Here is a 27,215-nt window from a genome sequence, read left to right as displayed (position 1 = left end):
AAACTTGCAGGTGACGACTTTGCAGTTTTCATTAACTTTGCGCCCTAGGTTTTTTTCTCACAATCTTTAACGTTGATCCTTTTGATATTTCAAACTCTCTTGAAAGTTTTATAGCAGATTTTTGTCCGTTTCATCCTATTGTCTCCCAGACCCTGTCCACGTGCTTTTTTTCCCAAGTGTTACAAATCTTTTTCTGTTATTGATAGAAGACGTCTCATTATACCTTCTCATAGTTTTGAAAATAAAATCTCTTTTCATCAAGTTTCCGAAAATTTTACCCGGCTGTTCTTCATTGATAAGTTTTTCACAATTTCTCTAAATTTCTTCATTAATCTCAGGTGAAGAAACAATATAAGTAGGGAAACATTTTAAAGCTTGAAAGAATACTTTATACTAATTTTCCTGAAAAGAATTGGGACTCAATGATACTCATAATTTTTTAACTTTCTTCATATATTGTATGAAAACTTATTGGCCGTGGTGTAAACCAAAGAACGACATAACATATGAAATCTTATTAAATTCATATAAATATTATGTGAAAGCACACACACACACACGTAACTTCGGTAACGATGTTAAAAAATAACTTGTTCATGTCTACCTCACTAAGAAAAATCTTTTTTCCTCCAAAACGTTGGTAAAATTAACTTTCCAGTGAAGAATACAATCCAGTTAGAATGGCAATCCACTTGTAAGACAATTTACTATTCAGGTCTGTTCTACTTTAAAATTAGGAGCGGGAGGCTTTTCGCTAATAATTATACCTTATCCCTTTTAAGCTAATTTTATGAATTCCAATTTTGATTTTAAACTACTATGGGACAATAGCTGACAGAAACAAACTGTACTGTCCAGCTCTGAGAAGTTGAGCTATGGCCTTGAGCAAGTCCATTTCTTTCAAGGGAGAGCAATCAGTAAAAAGAGGAAATGTTAGGCGCAGAGTTGGGCTACCATTGCAAAAGCATTTTATTTGGCGAGAAAATCCTGTACCGCTTGCAACTTCTTACCTGAATTATAATGTTCGCCAAGTAGGCAATAAATAACACGGCGAACTACATCCGCAAGTTTTTAAGCCGTTTTACCTCACCCCTATTTCAACAAATGGAATCGTTTAATCGGTCGGGCAGTGGAACTCAACTTGCCAGAGGTTTGCACTGGACAGTCGTCAAGTTGATAGTGGTTTTACAATAACTAAGCGTTCAGTAACACTACTATATTCTCATACATCAAATGCAAAAAATTCTCACCTATCTCTATCGGTTAGGTTCACCTTTAAATTCAGATATAAAGTATTTACAGCTGCATCAGAGTCTCATACAAAAAATCTATCTATACCTTCAGACGAAAGGTGTGTGTACATATGTTTGTGTATGTGCGTGTGTGTAAATGTAAACGCTTCTGTTTATTATGTTTTTATGAAGTCACGTATGACGATCTCATATCTTCCACGATTTTTTTTATACATTCAGCATAATATGGTAGTCGGTACAAAAGAAAAAAAATAAGCACCATGTCCCCTTAGTGTATAACAGAATATTTATAAAATCATTTATTAGACGACAAAAATTCTCTTAAATAAAATTTACTGGTTCTTGATTTCCATTTATCTTGTTCGACAGAGTAGTCAATGTGGCAGATTTTTTCTTGCTGAAATGGTTGGGTCAAGGATAGACTGACTTTATACACCTTCATCGTTAAAAAATGCATATTCATATAACAGAAAATAAATTCTCGTTTCCATAGTATTTTGAACGTCCAGAAACGCTCCATTAAACTACCGCAGCAGCATTTGTAACAAGAATTTGATAGTATTACTTCAATTAGTTTGCGTCATTTTAGTTGATGTGTTGACCATTAGGCGCATTTTTACTTTAGACATTCGAATGCTTAAACAGTTCAAAACTCATTCGCTCCAATTTGTTACAAATATTCAATTAATTTGCCTCTTTATTTATTTATTCCATAGTCACACAGCAAGTGTAACAGTACGTTTCTACAAAAACTATTCTTTCTTGCACTACTTTATCTACAAATGTATTTAGCAATACTTGATGACAAATGGGTCGCTATTATTTTTTTCCCAATTACAGGTATCTCTAGTAGTACGTTTATTAGTTAATATTTTTCCTTTTTAGTGAAGACGGTTACATACACAAAATATAGTTTTGTCAGAAATCTGCTTTAAATATTATAAAGGTGCACTTGAAATAATATGTAGCCACAGTCAATTGAGAGAGAGAGAGAGAGAGAGAGGGAAAGAGAGAGAGGGGGGGGGGACAGTAAGGTTAAAACATCGATGTTGGTACATGGTATGGAATGTTCGTTTAGTTTTGGACAACGCCTTTGCTTATAAATCTATTAGTATGTACAAGAAAAAACCTTCCTAAATTTGAAAAATCTTATAAATGCATTGACTGACCCTTATGTGTTTACTATTTTATAAAATCTTCTCAAAATCGTTAGTTTTCTTCAGATTACCCCTCCCCTTAATCGCAACTTAACATTGTATCCAAAAATTTATTTCATTTGAGTGTTTAATTTGTTAACATAATAAATGTTTTAGTAATGTACGTAGTTTTCAAGAAGCACAGCACTTTTATTATAACAAATACAAGTACACATCATGGCAAAGTTAGGTGCTTGTATTTGCAATTATGTATTTGTTATATTGTATTTGTATTTGCTGTATTGTAAAAGCACAAAATAACTGAATGAATAAATATTTTACTGGTAAAATTGCCTATTAATTTCATCCATAATTACGACTAACTCACTTATAAAAAATCAAATCTTCAAAGACAGAAACTTGATTTAAGCATAAGTCGTTTACTATTACTGGAAAAGGTATTTGTTCTACATGTAGTTTTGTCGTCTAATAAATGTTTCTAAAAATACTTTGTTTAAATGGTGCTGCTGGTCTAACTTCGTGGCATTGCAAAGTTTCAAACTTAAGGATTGTTAGAAACGTGCGTGTGAAGCGCCAGATGCACCATTGGCTGTACAGAGGATGTTTTAAAGATTGTTACTAATTTTGGTCTCCAGGAGATCCCAGCTGTCATATTCACTATTGACATCGTCAGCGTTGGCGCGGCATTCTTCCAAGAAGGATTGATGAATTCGGTACATGCCCGAATCTGCTTGGTATAAAAGTGTTTCTAAAATGCGCTCATTGCTGATTGTCTTTGTAGGTAAAATCACCTGTAACATCAAAAAATATAAACATTTAGTATCCTATTATTGCGTAATGTAGCAAACATAATTTCTTCATACATATTTAGTGATTCATAAGCATAAGTTTATGTACTGATTGTGCTCATTAAACTACTTTAACTTAGTATTTAACTCTAGTAGTGACACTTTTGTTTTCAATATCTTCAATCAGTGTTTTTTTAAATGAAAAACGAAAACGATGTGATACGTCAAGAATCACATACTTAATGAATATTATATATTGAACAAGCCCCATCAAGGGGGAGGGGGACCAGGAGGGGGGATTTTTCAAAGCAGTTCACGAGTCTGGAGGGTCCTCCTCATTGTCATTCAGGGTTAAAACATTTCTATCGTTCTTCAAGACAAATGCATGACTTAAAGTTATTTATTTTATAATTTTACTGCTAAAATTACGTTGGCAATCAACAGAGAATAATCACAATGCATACATACCTTGATTAATTCTTGTGGAGGGATTTTATACAGCTTCAAATCTCTGGTTAACCTATTCATTGTGCAATGTAATTCTCTTGGATCTGGAAAGAGTGAAAAGGTGTTTAAATTTTATCTTGAACTTTTTCATGGATGCTATTAGTGGTAGCGATAACAAATAAATAAATAAATAGTAAATAAACAAATATCTGTTTTATATAAAAATTGAGCAGTCATATTTGCTTCACTTTAAATTTACCTTAGCTTAAATTGTTATGATGATTAAATGCAACATTTAATGCCAAATCATATGCAAACTGGAAACAAACTGAAAGATTATATTTAAGCGAGAAAATTTGTGTTGATTTTTAAGAATTCCGTTTGAATTACTAGCCAAAAAATAATTTTAAAACACAAATATCGATTACAAATCAAAAAGCGCGTAGTATATCAGAAATATTTTTTTAGAAACGAACTATGTACTCAGAGTTTTACAATTATGAATATGGTGCAGTTACTATCAAAATATATTTCTGTTTTTCCAAAAATGAAAACTCCGAACAACTGTAAAGCCCTGGTTTCCTAGCAGCGAAGTCGCCGATCTTCGGCGTCACTCCTAGCCGTGACGCTGAAATCAAAGTCAAGTGACTCCGGCGTGGCCATTCACGACGTCGACTTAGCTCGGACGCTCGCATGCGCGAGAAGAATCAAGTTTTCCCCTCGGCGAGAAGCGACGCCGAAGATAGGCGACTTCACTTCTAGGAAACCAGAGCTTAAGACATCTGAGAATCAGAATAAGAGTAAGATATCCCACTGTTGCTCTGAGGCGACGATATAGAATTCTAATTCCATTATTAATTCCAACAATTATAAATCAGAAAAGGAAAAAGAAAGTACACTGAAGTTACTTCTATCTTCTGTGCAACGACATAAGCTTCCGCAAGTTTTTTTTTTGAAAATGAAATGCTTGAAATGAAATTACTAATGTTCACCTCGCAGACTCTAATTTAAAAATTCCTATAGAGAACTTAACATCCGCTTTTCGCTTCATGTTACGCTGAGTTTGCTGTAGATTTTAAATATCAAATATCACAATGACTTTGTCTCCTAAGATTATTATTTTTAAGTAAAACATTAATTTATACGTCAAATATTAGGCAATTTAAATTATTTTTTCATCATCATTTTTATGTTTAAACGCATTATTTCCTTCTTCACCTCACGTGCTCACCAACCTCGGTATTAAAAAAAAAAAAAAAAATCCCGTTCTTTTGTTACAAAAAAAAAAAAAAAATGGATGTGTGTACCACGTGCGAGCGTTAGAAGCTATAATTCTTTTGAAAGAATATGATCTGTAAAGTTGTGATGAATTTTTAGTTCTGTTAATAATGTAATTTTTACATGCAAAAGAAGTTGTCAGGCAATGTGGGACACCATGAAGTTAGAGTGCAGGCAGAATTTTGAAATATTGGAAAAGAAACATTAAAATGTAATTTTTCCTCAGTCATCCAATTTAATACTGCTTTTAGAAGTACAGGGTGGGCTAAGAGTGTTGAGCGCATTTCATGTTTGAAAAAAAAAAAAAAAGAAAAGAACAAATTCATATTACGTACATGTTTATGTTTTATTGGAAAGTCAACATTAAACAGTTTTATTCGAAAGTCAACATTAAACAGTTTTATTCAACACAAATTTCAACATAAGCTACGCTTGTGGCGCTCCAAATATCTAGCCAAAATTTAACATCGCACGCTTAGTGTTTTGCAGCTTTCCAGCAGCAGTTCTTTAATTGATTTGAGTGATTCGTTGTTTTAGTTCATCGATAGCTATAGATATCCAGTTCTATAGAGCTGGAGTTGCATACACTCGACTCTGATTGGTAAAAACGGATTTTCTTTCATGGAACTATAAAATGCACATTGCTTTTTTCTGTACTATAGCCATTTTCAGATTGACTCAAACAATGATTTTCCCCAAGAAATGCTGTCCCGCTATCAATCGATTTATGTGAAAGTTGTTTAATGTTTAAGCTTTTTTGTATAAAACTGTTTTAAGGTGTCTTTTCAATAAAAAAAGATAAAAAAAGAAACACGTACATACCACAATTTGTTCTTTTTTTTTCACTCATGAAGTGCGCTCAGTACTTTCGGTTCACCCTGTACATTGACATTATTTTGACGAATATAAGAGAAATATTCTTGGTGTAAAAACAGCTCTCATAATATAGTGGTTAGAATTATCGCAAACGCAAAGACAATTAAGGTCCTTCCCTGTCCAATTTAGTTCCATATTTTGGCCTGATTCCAAATTTGTAAGTAAAAAATGGCGCTTTCACGAAAGAGAAATACTACGGTGAACAGGCAAAGGGCAGTAACTGCAATTTTTTCATTGTTTTGCGTTTTTGACATGTATTGCACGTTAGCTCTATTGTACAAACTTTCTAATTTGGTTTGTGCTAAAAAAAGCTCGAAAAAAATGTCTAACAATTCCAGAATTCCCGTATTGTTATCATTGAATACAAAAGGCATTTCTTCAAATATCTCAAAAACTCATTTCTGCAGATACTGCCACTTATCTGTCCACAGCAGTACAGTTGTTGGAAAAAAAAAAAAAAAAAAAAACAAGAAATTGAAAAGAGCGCTCTTGCAGTTTTTTTCTGCATAAATTGATAGGAAAAAAAACCACTATAAAAAGTTCGAAATTTTGACGCCAACATGCTCATAATGTCGTACATTGCCTGCGTAAATTCCGCCAAAAGTCGAATAACGTAAGATTGCTGGCTCTTTATATAAGGTTCAAAAGATCTGATATAGATTGGATCATTTATCAACGCTTATCGGTACTGAATTTAGCGCAAGGATACAATCATTGTTTTAATAAACAATTAAAAAATAAAAGACCTCTGATTAATGTGAATTTGAATTTTGTAACAATCACAAATTTTATTAACAAAATCGTATGCACATTAAGTAGTTACGGTAAGGATGAAGGGTGGAGAAGTTATACGGTTAAAAAGTAAAACTATAAATAATGGATAAAAAAATTGTGGGTTACTCGTGATTAAGTTGATCAGATCAAGCAAAAATTCAAAAACTTCATTAAAACACAAAATCTACATTTTTCAAACCTGCATTACACATTCCCTGAAATGTATTTTCTAATTTTTTTCTGGAGGGTCGCACTAGTCGAAATAATGGAATAATTAATGAACAGAGTCCTTTTCCCGGATGAATCTTTCAAAACGATGCAATCAATAAATAATGTTTTCATTAATCGCTTAAACATAAAGAAGATAGATATGCTATAAGACCAAGTTGCGATCAATTTTCAGTCTGCATCATATTTGCTCCCCCCGTTATTCATATGTGTTGAATAAGAAAAAATATGGCATTTAAACTTCAAATATGAAATTGAGATATTGATTTACTCACCTACTTTTGCCGACATGGCTATTTTATTGTTCGCCCATTGAAGCATAACTTGAAATTTTGCTACTTCAGAAATGTTTAATTCTCTCCCTAATATCATTTGAAACATTGATTCGGATAAATCAAGAAATTCTTTTCGGTTGAACAGCTGTGCTGCTCTGGTGTCAATAAACTGCAGAATAGCGTTTACTAATTCCGATGCTGAATTATACCTCCAGTAGTAATTTTCTAGCATATTTAACATTGAGCAAACCTAAAAGAAAGATAGGATTCAACTCCAAAAATATGCAAGAGAAATTCAATTAAGCAGATTCTGAGACATTTATATACATTATACACGTTACTTGAAAAAAAAATCATTTCACAAATTTTGACAAGTAATATTTCGTTTATCTTCTTTACTAATAATGAAGCTGAAATTCTCGATCTCTGTCTGGATGTCTGGATGTCTGTGACGCGCATAGCGCCTAAACTGTTTGACCGATTTGCATGAAATTTGGCACAGAATTAGTTTGTAGCATCAGGGTGTGCATCTCGAAGCGATTTTTTGAAAATTCGATTTTGTTCTTTTTCTATTCCAATTTTAGAAACATTTTACCGAGCAAATTATCATAACGTGGACGAGCAAATTACCATCACGTGGACAAGCCAACTACCATAACATGTGCGAGCAAATGAACATAGCAAATTGGCGGGAAATTCATGATCCATTATTTATAAATATACAGGCGAATCAAATGACCTTTTAATTTTATTCTGCGGTCATAGCCGAGCGGGTACTACTAGTAAGTAATTTTAAATAGGCAATTTGCTCAAGTGACCAAATTTTAACTTTACAAATTCGGGTCATATATAGGGCAGAGCTCGGCACTGTAGGACATAGGGTACAGTGTGACAAACGGAATTTTCCCTATATCCCTGATACTAAAATTTAAAAATTGCACCATATTTTAGATAAGTTATACGGCAACACTGCGGAGATTAGCCACTGCAACCTTTCATCTTGACAGGAAGCCCTTTTTATTTCTGCTATAGTTTTGCTCTATTTTTGCTGAATTTTACTTTTTTGAATTCGATGAAACAATTATTATTCTATAATCAGTGTCAATGCATTTATTTAAAGCTTAAACTTTCTTAAGTGTAAGCATGTAGTGTTCTATACTTCATTTATAAAGTTAGTGCAACTTTTGACTCTTGATATGAAAATTCTGCTTTGGGAGTACAGTGGGACAGTGTCCTATTGTACCTTCAACATTCCCCACTATAAAGTAAAAATTGTAGAATAATTTAAAGTAAATGAATTTTAAGACATCAAAATTTAAATTTAATTTATTTATGGACATTGAATTTTAACGAGGTTTTATTTGAACTATATATATATAAATATATATATATATATATATATATATATATATATATATATATATATATATATATATATATATATATATATATATATATATATATATATATATATATATATATATATATATATTGCATGAAATTTGGCACAGAATTAGTTTGTAGCATCGCGGTGTACACCTCGAAGTGATTTTTTGAAAATTCGATTTTGTTCTTTTTCTATTCCAATTTTAGAAACATTTTACCGAGCAAATTATCATAACGTGGACGAGCAAATTACCATATATATATATATATATATATATATATATATATATATATTCAATTGTATTTACTCACATTTAAAGAATGCATTTACTAGGCTATTTTTCTGCTAGTACTATAATATTTCTCATGAATTATAATCCATCTCAACACAATATTCTGAGTATTTATGTTTCCATACGTGTAATAACACTCTGAAGTTGCCAAAACCTATGACTTGTGCCGGATCAAAACCAAGAAAAGAATAGATTATAATTTATTGAAGGCGTCCAATGTTTTCCTAGGTTAGAATGAAATTTCGTTTATCTTTTACGTTCTATCATTCCTATTTTTTTATCTTTTTTTTTTTTTTTTTTTTTTGAATGTAACTTTATTATTTTCAATGCAAAAAAAAAAAAAACATTTTTTACAAATGATTTTTCAACTCTATGTCTGTTATCAGTATTAACTATTTTTAAGTGTTGTCGTTTAAAAATTGCTTTGATACGTTTTGTGTTACAACGTATGTCTCAACTTGAATTTGATCGTAATAAGATTTGTCATAATAAAACTGATTTTCATGAGCCTTTTTCAATGTCCCACTGTACCTCATGCCCTGTTCCACCGTATCCCTTCACGGGAAACAGTGGGACAACAGTGAGAGGTTTTCGAAAAAAATTTTTTGAAAAGAAATACAATAAGGGAAAAAATAAGTGATAGCTAAAGAGTCCTATAATCATGTTCTGCAATTTAAAGTTCTTTGAAAGTAGAACTAAGGAAGTCATAATAACAAAGGAAATTGGAAATTGCCCCATTGTGACCCACTTTCCCCTTAATTTATCATATAACGAATACATCAACGAAGTACTAATTTTTAAACAAAATAATAATGAACTTGTAACCCTTCTAGTTTATTTTGATTAAGTAGCCTTATATTTCTTTGAATCATGAATATTTCTTACCTGGAAACCATACGATATAGCAATAATAATAATAACAAATTAAATGAGTAACAATCGGAAAAGTATACTGAAACATATTTTTGAACTAATAAATTAGTTGCCCTCGTGTCCCCGGAATTGAATAATGAAGTATTAAAATCTGTCGAAATTTTAACAAAAGTCTCCAAACTTAACGAGTTTCTGTAGGAAATGGAGAGCCACTTTCACTCGCTTCGCAGATGGATGTTTTGCTACATGCAGACGGTGAATTCATGGGATACTTTCCATTTATCATTATTTTTTTTTAATTTGGCGACTCTTAAACTTGACTTTGAGACCTTATACCTAGATAACGGGGGGGGGGAGCGGATAAAGGTAAATACTTTATGCGTCTAAAAAATCTCCAGATGCTCTCCTTTCGATTAATACATATTTAAATATTTTTCATTATTACACTATTTGTGTGTTTGTCTGATAATAATAACTTTTTCCTCTTGTGTCTTAAAAAGTCAGCAACTTTCATCAAAATTTACTTCAGTGATTAACATTCCCTTCAAAGTGTCTTACCACTAGTACTGTCTTACCACTTTAAGCTGTGTCTTACCACTAGTTCAAACGCTAAGTAATGCAAAATACTCGCTTAATAGAAACATTAATATCATAAGTTAGTAGCACTATTGGTTATCTCAACAATTCAAGACAAATGCCCGAAACTCAGGGCCAAAAACAAGTTTTAAAAAATCGAGACAAGGGCTGAATATTCGGGACTGTTCCGAGAAATTCAGAAGACATCGCACTCCGGCAAAGAAAGTGACAAAACTGAAAATTTTAGAGAAACGCACTAATTATTGATTTGAAATATGAATTTAATGGATCTGTCTTGCCACAAAACTAACATAAAGTTAGCTTATACATAACTGGTGCGGCGTCGTATAAAAATGATATAATCAATAGAGACAAATCTATAAAATTTTAAAATTTAGAAGAAACATTTTCGGACTTTTTGTATGCCTTACCAGTTTAGACAAAAAGAAAGAAAGAAAAAAAAAAAAAACAAAAAAACTAACCAGTAAACATCACATCATCATGGATTTTAGCGTATTGTAACACTGGGTGGCGCAAAAGTAATGTCATAGTTTGAATTGATCGCCATTTTTGCAGATGGCGCCAAATGTCACTGCTTTGATATGATGATGCAGATATATAGTGAATGAGTTGTCAACAAGCCCCATAGAGTGATACACACTTCAAGAATGTTGATTTATTGTTTCTGCTTATTTGACAAATCTTAAGTCTGTTGTTTTAACGCAACGTGAATTTCGTCGTCGTTTTCCATGTCGTCGTGTTCCACGTGCTCGAACAATTAAGGGGTTTATCACAACAAACTGCGAACCTGCGAATCTTGGAAGTCTTAGAAGCTAACATGGAAAAAGAAATCGCCAATTTGGAGCCAGGTGTTTTGCGAGCAACAATTGATAATGCCGTAAAACAAACGCAATTATGCATCAACTCGAGAGGTAGCCATTTGAGCGACATAATTGTAATGTGACCAATTTTACACTTTCAAATAAACTTTTAATGACAACAGAGCTTTTCCTTTTCATTTATAACAAAATAGCAGCCAATTCAAATTATGACATTACTTTTGCGCCACCTGGTATTTGAGACTAATTCACCTTAAAACTACTATTGCGTAAAACCTTGATTTTCTCCAATGCTGTTTTTTTTTTTTTTTTTGAGTTGTATGACTTTCCTTGTTGTGGTGCGATATGGTCATCTCTTTTTAGCACTTAAATAAACAACTGGAAAATGACAGCCATCGACCATCATACTGCAGAATTCAGGTCACTGCTAAAATTTAAATTCCCAGCTTTGAATGAAATATAAACATAAACTCAAGGAAAAATCTCCAACATGTTTAATGCCAAAAATGTGTTATAATTCAGTACATATAAAATATCATTTATGGTATTATTGATGGTTTCCCAGCTTTAGTCTTCAATTATAAACATATATGGACCTACCACAGATAATCGGAAATGCTGTTTGGCATGATGAAAACAAGCTTGTAAAAGTTCTGGCAGGTCGTAGTGTTCAGCAGCGCAGATGAGACCGGGGATGGTTTCACATGTTAGAGGACATGACCCACTTTGCAAATACTCCATCAGGATCATAAAAGTTTCACTGTCAAATTCGATAATATTGAACTGAAATAAACAAATCAAAGAGTTCTGTACCATCACATATACAGTATAACTTCAATTTAACGATACCCGATTTAACGATATCCTCAATATAATGATACATTACACTGGTCCGGATTTAACTGCATTGAATGCACGATTTAACGATATCCTAGTTGGAGGAATTTTGATGTCGATTGTTTTGTAAATAATACTAAAATTATGAAGTTTGTTATATAATGACAATTTTCGTTCAAGTAAAAAAATATTTAAAAATATGTTACTTTACAAACAGGTTAATAAAAGTATTGGTAGAATCCATTTCAATTCAACAAGGGCTGTAACATGATGGTCTCGGATTTTTAGAATTTAACATATGTTAAAATTCATAAAAAATTAAAAAAATACGTCTTTTTCTTTTGTTTTTCCCAAAAAAATTCCTAGACTGAGATACAGGACGCTAAAGATGTCGTTCCTGTCATGATTTCTCACTTTGTTTTTTCGTCAAAATCTTTAAAGTACATTATCTCAGGAACGGTTGAACATATTTTGTTTTATTTAAAAGGATATTTTTTCTTGTTTAAAAACATATGCAACATTTTGAAATATGTGCTTTAGTTTTATTTTCCACAGTCTTTTTTAAAAAAAAGTTCGAAATAATGTTTTTGATTTTTCTCAAATATGTCAATGTCAAAAATTTTCATTTTTTTTATAGTTTATTAGTACCACTGAGCACTACGTTCCCTTAAAAGGAGAGCTTCCAGTTTTTTGTTTAACAAATTTTAGAGGCATTGGAAAAAATGTGGGTTTTTAATTAACTCTTCATGTGATTGCAGACCTGAAAATTCAAAAACAATTTTCACAGCAAGTGGCTAGAAAACACTTTTAATTAAGTTATATAGCGAAAATTTCATTTTGAGTCTCTACTTCATCCAGGAGTTTTATTTTTTATGAAAACTAGAACGCGGTCTCCAGCCAATTCGCTGTATTTCACCATGCAACCCTTCAGCGTAGTGCCGAAAGAATCGTTAAGCGCAATATGGCATCTTGTTCTCACTGAATTTCATATCCTGAATAAAATGGCGACTAAAAATGAAAGTTTCGCTATATGACTGAATTAAGAGTGTTTTCTGGCCACTTGTTGCAATTTTTTTTTCTTTTGAGTTTTCAGGTCTGCAATTACGTAGAGTTCCTTAAAAACCATCACTTTTTCCAAATGTCTCTAAAATCTTTTAAACGAAAAAGCGGAAGCTCTCCTTTTCAGAAAACGTAGTGCTCAGTGGTACTTATAAACTGAAAAAATGAAAATTTTTGAAATTGACATATTTGAGAAAAATAAAAAGCATTATTTTAAACATTTTTTTTCAAAAGACTGTGGAAAAAAAAACCTGAAGCAAATATTTAAAAATGTTTCTTATGTTTTTTAACAAGAAAAAATATCCTTTTAAGTAAAACAAACCGCCACAAAATATGTTCAACCGTTCTTGAGATAATGTACTTTAAAGATTTTAAAGAAAATCCCAAGTGAGAAATCATGACATTACCGCCATCTTTGGCGGCCTGTATCTCGGCCCAGAAATTTTTTTTGGGGGGAAAAAAAAACCGTATTTTTTAATTTTTTGTGAATTTTAACATATGTTAAATTCAAAAATTGTTACAGCCCTTGTTGAATCGACATGGATTCTACCAGTTTTATTTTGAAAGATGTCTAGATTGCACATGAAAAATTAAGAGAGTCGAAAAAGATGTCCTTGAAAAGTGTTGCGTAGAGAAACTGTTCAACGAAAATTTTTCAATTGAGAAACCTAGTAGCTATAGAAGCAAATGAAATCGGAATACAGGTAACAAAATTGAAAATGTGCTGGTAACTAGCGCAAATAATAAGTGACACACCAACTAGTTTCGGGGCAATTTCGTGATGTTAGTGCTCACCCTGGTAGTAGTGTAATTTTTAAAACTTCAACGAATGTTTACGAATGATTTCAACTATGCATTCGTTCTTTTACAATCTTTTATTTTGTCACGTATATTGCTTTGTTTCTCACTTGTAATACCCAAATGTTCAATTTTTCTCTTTAAAAATCTAGTATCTTTTCCAAAAATATCGTAATGGAAATTCAAATTTTATCCAGCGAAAATAATGAGTAGTTTTTCACGCATGTATTGCTTATTGACTAAGAGTGAAAGGAAAACGAGGGGTGAGAGGGGGGGGAAGCCTATTAGAGATTAGTATTTGAAAACTATTGCACATTAAGGAGTCATTTTTTACTAAAGTAGTAAAAAAATTAATTGAATTGAACTTGGTGCCAAATTTTGTGAAAAATATCCATTTATAGTTAGTTCTTGGAAGGGTCAGGGGAACACATTAGTACCACCTGTCATTTATTCCGCCGTGTGCAGTCATTTTCTTGCATTTTTGTCATCTGTTGTACGTTAGCTTAACTGTACAAGCTTGCTAAAAAAAAAAAACCCCGTCTGATTCCAACATTTCACTATTGTTAGTATTGAATCCAAAACGTGTTTCTTCAAATACAGTGAAACCTCAATAAGTAGTTGACCGGTTAAGTGGTCACTCCGTTTAAGTGGTCGTTTTTCTTTGGTCCCGACAAAGTCTCATTCACAGTAATGTAAAATGACCCTCCTTTACTCTACTGGTCACCAAATTTAATTTTACCCGCTTAACTAGTCACTCAAAAGTGGTTTTCCAAAATTCCTTTTCCTTATCGGATCTTAGAAAATAGTGTCGGACTTAGTTGAAAGGATGTTTGATATTTATTTTCCTTGAAATCTCGATCCTCGGTTCTGGTCATTCAAAACATAATTCTAGCTGTGACTCTGCCAAGTGCCGAGAATATGAATCTAACTCCTTTCAGCAAGACAGACAAAATCTAATACCTTGAGAAAGTTAGTCAGTATTTAACATCCGTTCACAAGGAACAAAAAACACAAAATTTAAAGCTTGATGTACGTTAGAAGAGATAGTTCTTTTCCGTAAGCAACAACTTCATCAGTCAACATTGAAAGAATGTATTAATGTATCATGACTACATTAAAATAAGTTGTTGTTATTAAGTAGTGTATAAGTAAGAGAAAACAAAACAAAGTAACTATCATTAGTATTTCCCCCCCCTTTTTAAAACTTCCACTAATTTATAGACATTTCTTACATAAGCTATTGTTTTTCTCACAGAATTCTACTGCTATTCATAAATATTTGTAAGGCTTTTTTTTTTCTTCCTTAATTTCCCACTCCACATAAGTAGCCACTCCGCATAAGTGGTCAAAAATTTTTGGTCCCTTGAGTGACGACTTAACGAGGATTTACTGTATCTCGAAAACTCATTTCTGCAGATACTGCCATTTACCTGCACACGGCAGTATTGTTTTTCGATTGAATTCGTTTCGTTTTTTCACATTCAATTTCCACGTTAAAAATATAACTATGTAACTCTGTGTCTTAAGTCATAGACTAATTAAATTTTAAATTGTACAAGACAGAAATTTATCAGTTTGTTTACAGCATACAGTACTGACCAAATATATTCCAGGAAAATGAAAAAGTCCTAATTTGTTTCTTTAGTTAATTTGCATTATTCTGAAGAAACATTATGTATTACAATATGCTGTAGGATTTTGAAATTATTGCAGCAGCTGTCTTTGTGATGCAAGCTCTTCGTACAGATTGCGTCATTTCTAACGCAGCAAATGAATACGCATTGTCTATTTGAGCTTCAGCTGGTTATTTACGCTATGGAAGTGTGCGTTATTTAGGAATATGGAACGTGAAGCACGAGGCTGGGATCTATTAACGAATAAGGCATGTCAAACATTTTAAAAACGGTAACTTTGTCCAAGGTTATCTGTGATAAAATTATGCTGGAAAAAAAAGAAAGATAAAAAACAGGTTTTTCATTTTTTTATAAATTGCTAGAGAATTTAAGTGATAAAACTTCTGTCACCGTCAGTTTCAGAATAGTGCCCGCAGATACCGAAAAGATGTTTTTTACGATCATTGCGTCATGGAAAATGCCAGTTCTAGCCAAATCAGACCTGAAATAGTATTAGAGTGGGCATCAGGTTCCCCAAAATTAAATTATTTTGGATCTGAAGACAGACACCACTGTTTAGCGATGAAACTCAATTTTCTTATTTTTCCAACCTTTAACGACCAGTGAAGGAAAGTAAGTGAAGAATAAGCTAAGAACGCATGGTTCAGACAAAAAAACACCTAGAAAGCTAAATGGCGTGCTATTGCATGTCGTTCAAATAAATCTTGAGACATTGCGTTGTTCAAGATACCAAATAATTTTTTTGAGGATGACTGGAAAACGAGATAAAGGATCGTCAACAAGTGATGTCACGCTTTGAGAGGGGGAGAGGGGGCTCGCAAAATCGTTACAGTTTGTGACAAGGATGTCACAAGAAGTGTGACATCAAGCATCTTTTAAATAACATTATGTTTATGAAAACAACGTGACACGGGACAAAAGGAGAGGCGGGGGTCACATTTGTGGAAAAGAAGTGTGCCATCATTTATGAACAGCTCCTAACATGAAATATTTTTGGCTGGCAAAATAAGTAAATTAAATACTTAGCTTTTGCTAAAATACGATTTGAACTATTGTTGGATCTCAGTACGCCGAAGCGAAAAAAATTCTCCCTCAGTTTTGTTTGTAAAATCTGTTGAATACTAGGTGTACTCCCAAAAAAAAAATCCTTGAATTATACTTGGATTATTTTGTGAAGCAATTATTATTCATAATATGCCATCTAGTTGACTTCGAATTAAAACTTCTGCATAGAACGTAGCATTCAATTCATGAATACTTTCAGCGTTTTCAGTAAAATACACGGTACTAAAATGAGGGAATTATTTTCTCTCTTATGTTCTTCATTTTTGAGTTTAAGCACTATGTTTTTGACAATCGGTTCACATGAATATTTTTTTTAGCAGTACTCAGTTAACGAAATAAGCAAGATGGTGCGTTTTTAAGATAGGAGAGAAGGTTTCACTTTATCACGGCTGCGGAGTCGGAGTCGAAGAGTCAGAGTCAGACTGATTTTGAGGTAAAAGTGTCGGAGTAGCAGGTTTTGAAATTCGAAGAGTCGGAGTCGCTCATTTTTCCTCAAAGTCCGCAACTCTGCCAGTACTTGCGGAGTTGGAATCTGACTGATTTTGGGGTAAAGGAGTCGGAATTGCATATTCTAAAATTTCCGGAGTCGAAGCCGGAGTCGGTAATATCCTTTCCGACTCCGCAGCTGTGCACTTTATTTTGACATTGATGTAGCCGCCTGCACTGGCTTTATGAAGAATGTGACTGATTTCTCGTACGAGGGATTGCCATATTATTTTTCATTTCATATTTTACGTAAGATCTCCAGCGCTGGTTGTTTAAATGTGTCGGAAACATAGCAAGAATGTTAAGAAACTGCATTAGATACAAACTAGATTTTTCTTTTCAGAGTTTTTTTTTTTTTTTTTGCATGACATATTTTTTTTTGCAATTGATCAACGTCCCACCAAAATACTCGATGAAAAGTACATTCGCGTGATAAACGTTCGTTTTAAGGGTATTCCCAAATTGTTTTAATGCATGACACGAGTGATAATACTCATCAAGACTAGAAATGGCATTTATTAGCAAGCACAGGGTTTTATTACAGTCGTAATGTTGATAAAGCATAAAATTAGGATTTAGGCCAGAAATGTTAACTCAAGATCACTTTTTGTGTTTTTTTTTTCATACGGCACCATCTTCTTGTTGCTGTAATGAAAAAATGGCAAGCACAAAATGTACAAATGACATTTAAATGCCATCTACAATTTCAATGGCTCAAAAATTTTAAGGTTTTTTTTCTTCCTTTTTTTTGGGAGGGGTTAGGGGAAATCTCTTTCATGGGCGGGTGCTCCGTAGAGTTTAAGAGCCAACGCCATCGCTTTTGGAAGGATGGGCAATGGGCCTCCCTGCTTATAATGTTACACTACGGTAAACATTATAATCTGGCCTATAGTAAACTGCCCCAAGAAAAAGCATGTTGTAGATGTCACTAATTCATATTTCACTTTATTTGAAACAGTATGTAAATAAAAAGTACTATAATGCCAGTATATTTTTGTTTAGTTTCATTCGTGAAATTTCCCTGAGTTTCTTCTCTTCATAGATGCGGAAGTAAAGCATCATTCGATATGATGAGTCACAGTAATTGGTCCGACTCGTCTAACAAAATAATGGTACATGAAGCTGAATTAAATGACCCATTGAACGGTTTTTTAAAAACAAACAGCCAATGAACAGTTGTTTCGAAAAGAGAAATGATGTGGAAATTTCTGTCCTTTACACACACACACAAACAAAATTTTACCTCGCGCTATTTTGTAACTTTGTTTCTTTTTTTTTTTTTTTTTTCGATTAGTAGTTCTTTGACCGTGAAATAAGCTGGTTTAATCAGATCAAGCTATGTCTTGCTTACAGAGCTTTCTGGGAAAAAGTTGGAAAGAAAAATATCACAGAAACTTAAATAGAATTTTTTAACATGAATCATGTTCTTATTAGCTAGTTTTTTTGTTTCAACTTCGGTATGAAAGTTCACAATTTTAATGCAATTACGTAAGGAACCATACAAGGCAAAAATAATTGTTTCTTTTTCTGTCATTCTTTTTCTTCTAGAAATAATTTCTTTGCAACATTTTTAGCATAAAAGATGATACGAAAGAAATGTTCTTGATTGTGTTTCACAGTAACTTTTGCCTGAAATTAAGAGTGGAAAGTGATCCTAGGTTTCGAAAATTGCTCGTCTTGGCGTGTAGGGTCAGTTGGGGTAAATGGAAACATTGGGTAAACGGGAACAAACAATTATCACACTTGTGGTATGAAGACTAGATAACCAATAGAAGACACTCTAAGAGTTTCACGTGTAATCAAACTACTGTGAAGAAATCATCATTGAAGATGACACTGAAGTTCAGTGATCATACTTTTTCCCTCTCCATCCGGTCCACAAATGTGAAGTAGCTGGTTTTAACTAGTTTTACTGTCAAGTGGAATGAATCTTAAAAAACATTTAAGTGTGAAAATTTCACCTTCCCAGATATTTTCGAGAAGCAATTTAGGTGCTTCCATTTACCCCATTTATACGGTGCTCTGAAGAAAATCAAAAAACCGAAAATTTTCATTCTTCCATTTTTTTGAAAGATTAAATTTTGGTACAAAGTATACTTTTAGGCGTATTTTGGATACATTCAGCGCATAATTTAACTTTTTGTATGATTTTTCTGTTAAAATGATTTTTGATTACGAACTTCTTAAGATTCTGACTGATTGTGTATAGTGCCATTATCTACCTACATCAAGCTCATGAGGAAATATATAGGGTGTTTTCATTCCCCCCCTCCTCAGTTTCTGGGGTAAATGGAATTCACCCCAGAGTAAGTATGATTTAATTCGTTAACGAACAGTCTTAAAATCTAATTTTTCATACCCAGTTATTCCCAGAGAGTGTAGTCTTGGACACAATGCACGAAATTTTGTGTCTTAATTCATCCAAAAGAAAGAGGAAGGATCGAAAGTTAATGCATTGAAATGCTGTTTCTGCCCAACTGACCCTATGTACTTTTTTTTCAAAACAGCTTTAGTATGGAATTCCACTATAATATTTTCTGAACTTGTAAGAAAATACTTTTCAAAGTTTAATTATTTGCAAAGAAACTAACCTCTGTTTGGCTTAGTTTGGCTCGATCAACTTTACCAGCATCAGCACACATACTCAGAGAAACTTCAGTTGCTGCTACTGATTGTCGCCGTTCCTTATCCTTTTCTTTACCTAATCACAGATAACAAACGGATTTGACAGTACTATTTTGAGTTTAACATTTGCGAAAGCAAATGGATGCTCGACTATACAAATGAATTACATTATTACTAAAAATGAGTTTTGTGTAAGTATGACACATTCAATACTAAAAGGTTTGAACTTACTTTTTTTTTCGCTGAAAACTATCGACAATGAACTATACTGACACGTTGAGTTGAACCCATAAGTAATTTATATAAATTTCTTACCTGTTTCTATTTAAATTCCAGCTCCGGTAGTTTAGATGAATAGGTGTTTTGTGAGCCAAATTGAGGCAGCGAGAAGCAAAGGGATATAAGTGGACATTTTCAAGTTTTGAGTGAAACGCGTTTAAAGATAAGGTCCTAGGTAAGCTTTCATTGAAATTTTTTTCTAAATCATGCTGCATAACAGAACTTACCAGGGCTACTGGTACTATCTCTTGCCCAGAGATAGAGGAGACTTTCACCTACCATTTATAATGGTTATCTCAGAATTTTTATTTTGCCGCTTATATCCCTTTGCTTCTCACTGCCTCAATTGTACAATGAATTTAGAAAATTACATGCTTTTGTACTGTTAATTTAAAAATCCTGTAAAAGCTTAATGCTTAGACTCAATTTACAAATGTACTGGAATGGTGCCACCATTAAAGCTGATCATTTTGAACAATAAGTATTTTAAATAAAAATTGCCAATAACAAAATTGGATTGAAACGCTTTGTGCTAAAATATGAGTGAATTGAAAAAGCAATATAAATGGAACAAATTACCAAAAGAAAAAAAACTGTTTGATTATTAAACTATTTGCCATTACTCACGACGGCAAAAATAAATGAACATGTTGACACAGTCAAATCTACCCAAAGAGTTGAGTTTAATAGAAAAGGAAGTGTTGGTGTTTAAAGCGTGTAATTGTGCCACAGTTAATTACCGATATTCTGAAAAATGGGCGGAGCCTTTAGTGATTTCGTCTCGGGGTGGATTTTTTCGTTACTGCAGGGCAGGATTCAAATGAAACACCTTTGCTGAGACAAAGTGTACTGCTCGATAAATTTCGTAACTGCTCAAAAAAAAAAGTTGATATCAATCAATGAAAAAATAGATTTAAGAGCGGGATGAATTTCCGTGAAACAATAAATTGTGGAGTATTTTCGATCTTTTTTTTCATCATTTTTCCCGATCTTTGGAATAGAAATCAAATCGAAGAAAAAAAACGCTTTGGATAGAATCCATGTCAATGACCAAGGGGTGTAACTTGATGGTCTCGGATGTTTTTGAATTTAACATAAGTTAAAATTCATAAAAAAAAGGAAATACTTTTTTGTTTTTGTTTTGCCTAAAAAAAATTCAGGGCCGAGATACAGGCCGCCAAAGATGGCGGTCCTTTCATGACTTCTCTCTTGGGATTTTGGTCAAAATCTTTACAGTACATTGTCTCAGGAACGGTTCAACATATTTTGTTGCGGTTTGTTTTATTTAAAAGGATATTTTTTCTTGTTTAAAAACAAATGCAACATTTTAAAATATGTGATTTAGTTTTTTTCTAGTCTTTTGACAAAAAAAAAAGTTTAAAATATTTTTTTTTCTCAAAAATGTCAATTTCAAAATTTTTCATATTTTATAGTTTATTAGTACCACTGAGCACTACGTTCCCTGAAAAGGAGAGCTTCCATTTTTTCGTTTAACAGACTTTAGAGGCATTTGAAAAAATGAGCGTTTTTAATGAACTTTTACGTAAAAGAAGACCTGAAAATTCAATTTTTTTTTCAGCAGCTTTTTTGGCCAGAAAACACTTTTAATTCAGTTTTATAGCGAAATTTTCATTTTGAGTCGCCATTTTATTCAGGATATTGAATTTAGTGAGAATAAGATGGCATATATTGCGCTTAACGAATCTTTCGGCGTTACGCAGAAAGGTTGCGTGGGGAAATGCAGCGAATCGGTTGGAGACAGCGTTCTTTTCATAAAAAATAAAACTCCTGGATAAAGTAGATACTCAAAATGAAAATTTTGCTATATAAGTTAATTGAAAGTGTTTTCTGGCCACTTGTTGCGAAATTTGTTTTTCAATTTTCGGGTCTGCCATTTCGTAAAGAGTTCCTTAAAAACCCTCATTTTTTTCAAATGCCTTTAAAATCTGTTAAACGAAATGGTGGAAGCTCTCCTTTTGAGGGAACATAGCGCTCAATGGTACTAATAAACTGTAAGAACTGAAAGTTTTTGAAATTGACATTTTAGAGAAAAATCAAAAAAATAATTTAAAACTTTTTTTTCAAAAGAGTGAAAAAAAAAAAAAAAAAAAAGCTAAAGCACATATTTCAAAATGTTTCATATGTTTTTAAATAAGAAAAAAACCTTTTAAATAAAACAAACCGCAACAAAATATGTTCTGCCGTTCCTGAGATAATGTACTTTAAAGATTTTGACCAAAATCCCAAGTGAGGGAAATCATGACAGGACCGCCGTCTTTGGCGGTCTGTATCTCGGCCCAGGAATTTTTTTGGGAAACTCAAAAAAATCCGAAATTATCAGGTTACACCCCTTGTTGAATTCACATGGATTCTACCTTTGATATCTTGAATTCAAATAATGTTTTTCGCAATCACGAGTTGTGATAGGACTTTACTCGTTGGGTTTCTTGATTATGCAAACAGTTTCTGTCCCTCGAAATCGACCCTTATTTACTCCTGACTCTTTCGACTTTACGCAATCCTCTTCAGACAAAATCAGCATTCTGCACACAATAAGTTCCTCCTTGGCCGGTGACGTCCATGTCCTCTGATTGACGGACCTCCGCGAGCATGTCCAGATTCCTGGGCGGCAGCGTTTGTTTGTTTGTGTGTGTGTAGGTGTGTGTAAGCGTGTGTGTAAGGCATGGACGCCACCGCCCAGGAGAAGGACCTGCTTGTCGAGGCCGGTAGACAGCGGAGCTTGTAGAGGCCTAAGTCCAAAAATCAAAGGAACATCTATTGCATTCAAATGAGAGTAATAAGCAATACGTGATTGCTTTAAAAAACCAGCTGCAAATAACTATTTCAAAGCTGAATTCCTTCATCGGTCCAAAAAATACTGTATACAGAACAAAAAAAAAAAAAAAAAAAACACTAGTGAACACTCACTGTTTTTTCTTTTCTGTATTGAGCACTTTTTGCACTGGTGAAAATGCTGGATTGGAGCCTTGAAATAGCCATTTGCAGCATTTTCTTGAAAATGAGTGCTCTATTTACGTTGCTTTCCGTTTCACTCTTAGTTCTATGTACTGATTTAAGCCATCCACTTTGACTGCCTTCTGATATATATTCCGTAGTTTAAATATTTTAATACTTATTTGTTATGGTGAAATTTCTATACATTTTTAAAGCACAATATTCACAAACACAAGTAACATCAAACAACTCAATTACATGTACAGATGCACTTACTTAGACAGGTAATATCACATTTAGCGTAGTTTAATTTAAACTCTTACATCATATCTATCAGACAAATATCACATATAAAATGAATAACATTCAACAGTTACACACTTATTCCATTGAGCAATCCCAAACTAGCAAACATCGAACAGTGCTTCTAAAATAAAAAGTGACGTTATGCATAAAAATACGAATGCATAGCATGTGTCCACTTGTTCAGAAGTACGCATGCGCCGGGCTAACTTCACTCATTAAATATTTTAAGATATTTTCGTTGAAGTAAGGGTTTTATATGCTTAAATTTGTATGTAGCAAAGAGTTCGAGTAAAACAAAAATTAATTTTATCGAGATATGGATGAATAAAATTTTCTCTTTTTACGAAAATGAACTTAAATTACTAATTCGCCTAAATTTAAGCATGTACAGTATTTAAATTTAGCTAAAAAAAAGAAAAAGAAAAAAAAACACTTTAGAAAGCTGACATTGTGTTTTTTCTTTCGTTAAATCTTTTATGAACATGTTGCAGAAATATTTTTCTACAAACGGACTAGAAACTTTATAATCTCAAATTCTTTTAAAACGTTTTGAAACATTAAATTACTTCTAATTATCAGTATTTTCAATAAAAACCCTTTGGGGTTTCATGACTTTTAAATACTTGGAATAGTAATTTTAAGTGCATTCAAGACCTCGTCATGAAAAATAAAATGAATGATAAGAAATAAATGATAAAAAAATGTGAAGAGTACAACTCTACAGATAATACTTTTCATCATTCTTTCGGTTAAGTTAAACTCTTTTCATAATTTTATTTTTAATACTTGAAATATGTATTCTGAAAATATTATCCGCTTCAGAAAAACAACCCATATGATTGTGACCGAGAGTATTTAGTGTATTCACTAATTTTTTAAAGCTTATTTTATAGGGAGCACAAGAATGACAAAATTGATTTTGCGTTTATATGTATGTATAAATATGTATGTGTAAAATATGTATTCTGAAAATCTTAACTGCAACAGACGAGTAACCCATATGGTTGTTAACAAGTTCCCTTTTCCGATAGAAAATGAAAGAATATGTTACAGAGTATTTGGTTTATTAATTTTCTTTTTAAGAGTCTTTTTTTTTAAAGCTGGGCACTTTTGACAGCTGATGTCTTCAATTTTCTTAAAAATTTCAGGATGTGTTTGTGATATTATGATAAGAAAATGTAAAACTTCTTTTTTTAAAAAACTGATTTGTTTGTCCTTGAGTAGGGGTCAAAGTTTAAGGTCGTGAAAAAAAAAGAAGCTAAATATATGATTGCTTTGCTTCAAAAGCAATGAGTGAACCAAGCTGATTCTTTTCAATGTGTATACTACTTGGTACTAGGTACATGCTAGCATAAATATTTTGATGACTCACTCATGGCTTTGAGGGCAAAGATCAATTGAAATGGCTACTTTTTTAACTTTTTTTGCCTTGTTTAGGCCCGGATATCAGCTAAACCCGTGACTAAGCCTCGGAAAAAAGTATATGATTAACTACTCACCGCAGTATAGTACTAAGAAAAATATAAAATAGCTTTCGTTTCTCTTGGCTTAAATAGTTAAACGATCTCAAAATCGATGAATTTTTAAAAATGCTCAAGTTTATGGGTCAATAACTTAGTTCGCGACGGGTCAACAACTTTGGGACACAGCTGTAGTTATAATCCGAGTGGTGTAGTTTAAGGTCCAGGTTAGAAACCCATGGCAACCAATCAACATTTTTAATTACGCGGTCTCAAAGTTGATAATTTGAAACAAAAAGAATGAAAGTTTTAGTTCAATAACTTTAAAACGCCTGAGTCAATAACTTTGAGCAAGAGCTGTAATTATGCTCTACGTGGTGTAGTTTTAGACTCATGTCAGGAATCAAAGAGATCTAATCATTTTACTTAATTAAACGGTCTCAAAAATGATGATTTCAGTATAAAAACGCCTTTTTTCACAATATTTATATTCGTGCTACTCAAAATCTTATATGCTCAAACTCACATAAAAACTAGAACGAATCAACAGCCAAATGCCATCTCTAAGTGTTTTCACAAAATTCTTTGCCATGATATACTTACGCAATTTGATCAGCGGTTGCAGCGCTCTCTATGCTGGAATAATAAGTGCTCTCTTAAAAAAATTCCAGCGATTTTAACTCAGACTGAGTAAATTTTCACTCCTTCCCAGTTTCGAAAACGCGCTTTCCTTTTTTCCTCCGCAATAGGAGTGAATTTCATTCCTTTTGCGGAGCGGTTATTTTCACTCCTTTTGGATAAGCTACTTTCACTCCCTTTTGATAAGTTATTTTCACTCTTTTTTAAGACTAAACTAATATCCCAAATGAGTGGCTGCATTCCATTTTGGAAAACCGATATTTCACCTTTTAGGCTAAAATAAGTAAAATGATTTCACTCTAATTTGGTGAAATAGTTTCTTTAAACGTATTTTCATGTGCTTATGTTGTGTATTTGAGTTTAAAACTGTTCTTAAAATTTTCATTTCATTTAAAGTAAAATTTTAATTTTTAGGTAAAAAAAAATTCTGAGCACAAAAAAAAAAGAACTTTTTTTAGTGTTTCCGAAGAGGATGCACAAAAACTGTATGGTAAGTAAGAAGAATTTTCTTTTTTATTAAAACTTGTAACTGTTAATATTTCTTAAACTACTCTTATACCGTTACAAATCACCCACGTGCAATATTACGTACATCTCTGAATCAAAAGACTGAAATAAAATAAAATAAAAAAACCCACAGTTCCAAATAAATAGGTTTAAAATTTTGAAACTCTACATTTGATATTCTCGGTGTGCCTTTTACCATCAATAATGTTTTAAAAGTTACATCAATCCAAATTAATTTAAAAAATCACTCATAAATTATGGAAAGATACCTTTGAATTCAATTTTGTTTATTCGGGGCCATTCATTAATTACGTAAGGACAATATTGGCAATTTTTGACTCCCCTCCCCCCATGTAAGGGTACGTAAGATTTTTTACCTCCCCCCCCATCTTACGTAAGAATTTTTTTCCCTTCATAATAATAAAATAACTTATTTTACATCACTGGGATCGTCATTAAATTCACTGTCATTATTATTTTTTTTAAAACCTTTTTAAGTCAAGAAATATTTATTGTATGGAATTTAGACCGAATGGAATGTTTTTTCAACAAATAATTTTTGTATATGATGCGATACTAATTAAAAATAAGAAATGCAAAACACAGTGCGATCCTTTCATTATATTTTACACTATTCATTCTTTGAAACACAAGTAAAAAACAGCTCATCCTAATACGTTTTTTACCTCTTCCTGAAGCAAATGAAATATAATCTTTGCTAAACCATTTGACCGCGCGATTTCTAACATAAAATATCGACTCGGAAAATATTACATAAGAATGGGTCTGACCTCCCCCCCCCCTCCAAGTAAGGGTATGTAGAGATTTTTCCACCTCCTTCCCCTCAGGACCATTACCTAATTAATGAATGGCCCCTTACACATATGAATGAGTTTATTATACAAAGTTTATGATACACATACAAGTTTATTATACACACAAACAATATTTGATTAATTTGAAATATATATACACTACACATACACCATAGATGGTAACGACTGTTTCAAATGTCACATTTTTGTTTCGATGAACGAAACAAAATTGTTGATGAAAGTTTCATTAATTTGAAAGAAAAAGTTACATTTTTCATAAATTCTAAGGTATTTTATTTGTTATGACCTTTTTTTACCACAACAAAAGTTCGCCGTAACATTGCACGTGTGTGATTTGTAACGATATACGAGTAGTTTAAGAAACATTAAGAGTTACAGGTTTTTATTAAAAAAGAAAATTCTTCGTACTTACCGTGCAGTTTTTGTGCATTGTCTTCAGAACCTCATTCGGCAACAAAAACTGTTTTAATTCACCGAATGAAAACATTTCGACGGCGACACCCACATTTTTACTCGCGACAAACGTTAGTTAAGCCGAACACGAACATGGAGGTATGGAAGATTCTCCATAAACAAAATCACGTGACAGAATCGGGCCAATGAAAATGTTTTTGAGTCATTCTTTTAAAGAATGTTTTTATTTTCGCTTTTCAGAAGGAGTGTTTCCGTATTTCACGTCAATAAAG

The 27,215-nt window shown here is 32.6% G+C and overlaps 1 protein-coding gene across 1 annotated transcript in view; it reads right to left on the bottom strand.

Moving 5' to 3' along the window:
• Nucleotides 1–3,015: 3,015 nt before the first annotated feature.
• Nucleotides 3,016–27,215, bottom strand: part of LOC129231720 (uncharacterized) — a 165,579-nt gene continuing 141,379 nt past the window's right edge. The window contains exons 14-18 of the mRNA XM_054866083.1: nt 19,514–19,623; nt 11,644–11,826; nt 7,077–7,326; nt 3,667–3,749; nt 3,016–3,201 (exon numbers count right to left, since the gene is read on the bottom strand). Of these exons, the coding sequence (XP_054722058.1) occupies nt 3,016–3,201; nt 3,667–3,749; nt 7,077–7,326; nt 11,644–11,826; nt 19,514–19,623 (812 nt within the window). The remainder of the gene's footprint in view (nt 3,202–3,666; nt 3,750–7,076; nt 7,327–11,643; nt 11,827–19,513; nt 19,624–27,215) is intronic.

Source organism: Uloborus diversus, chromosome 10 (genome assembly GCF_026930045.1).
Source record: "Uloborus diversus isolate 005 chromosome 10, Udiv.v.3.1, whole genome shotgun sequence".
NCBI classification, from domain to species: Eukaryota; Metazoa; Arthropoda; class Arachnida; order Araneae; family Uloboridae; genus Uloborus; species Uloborus diversus.
This window is presented reverse-complemented; position numbering and strand designations above follow the sequence as displayed.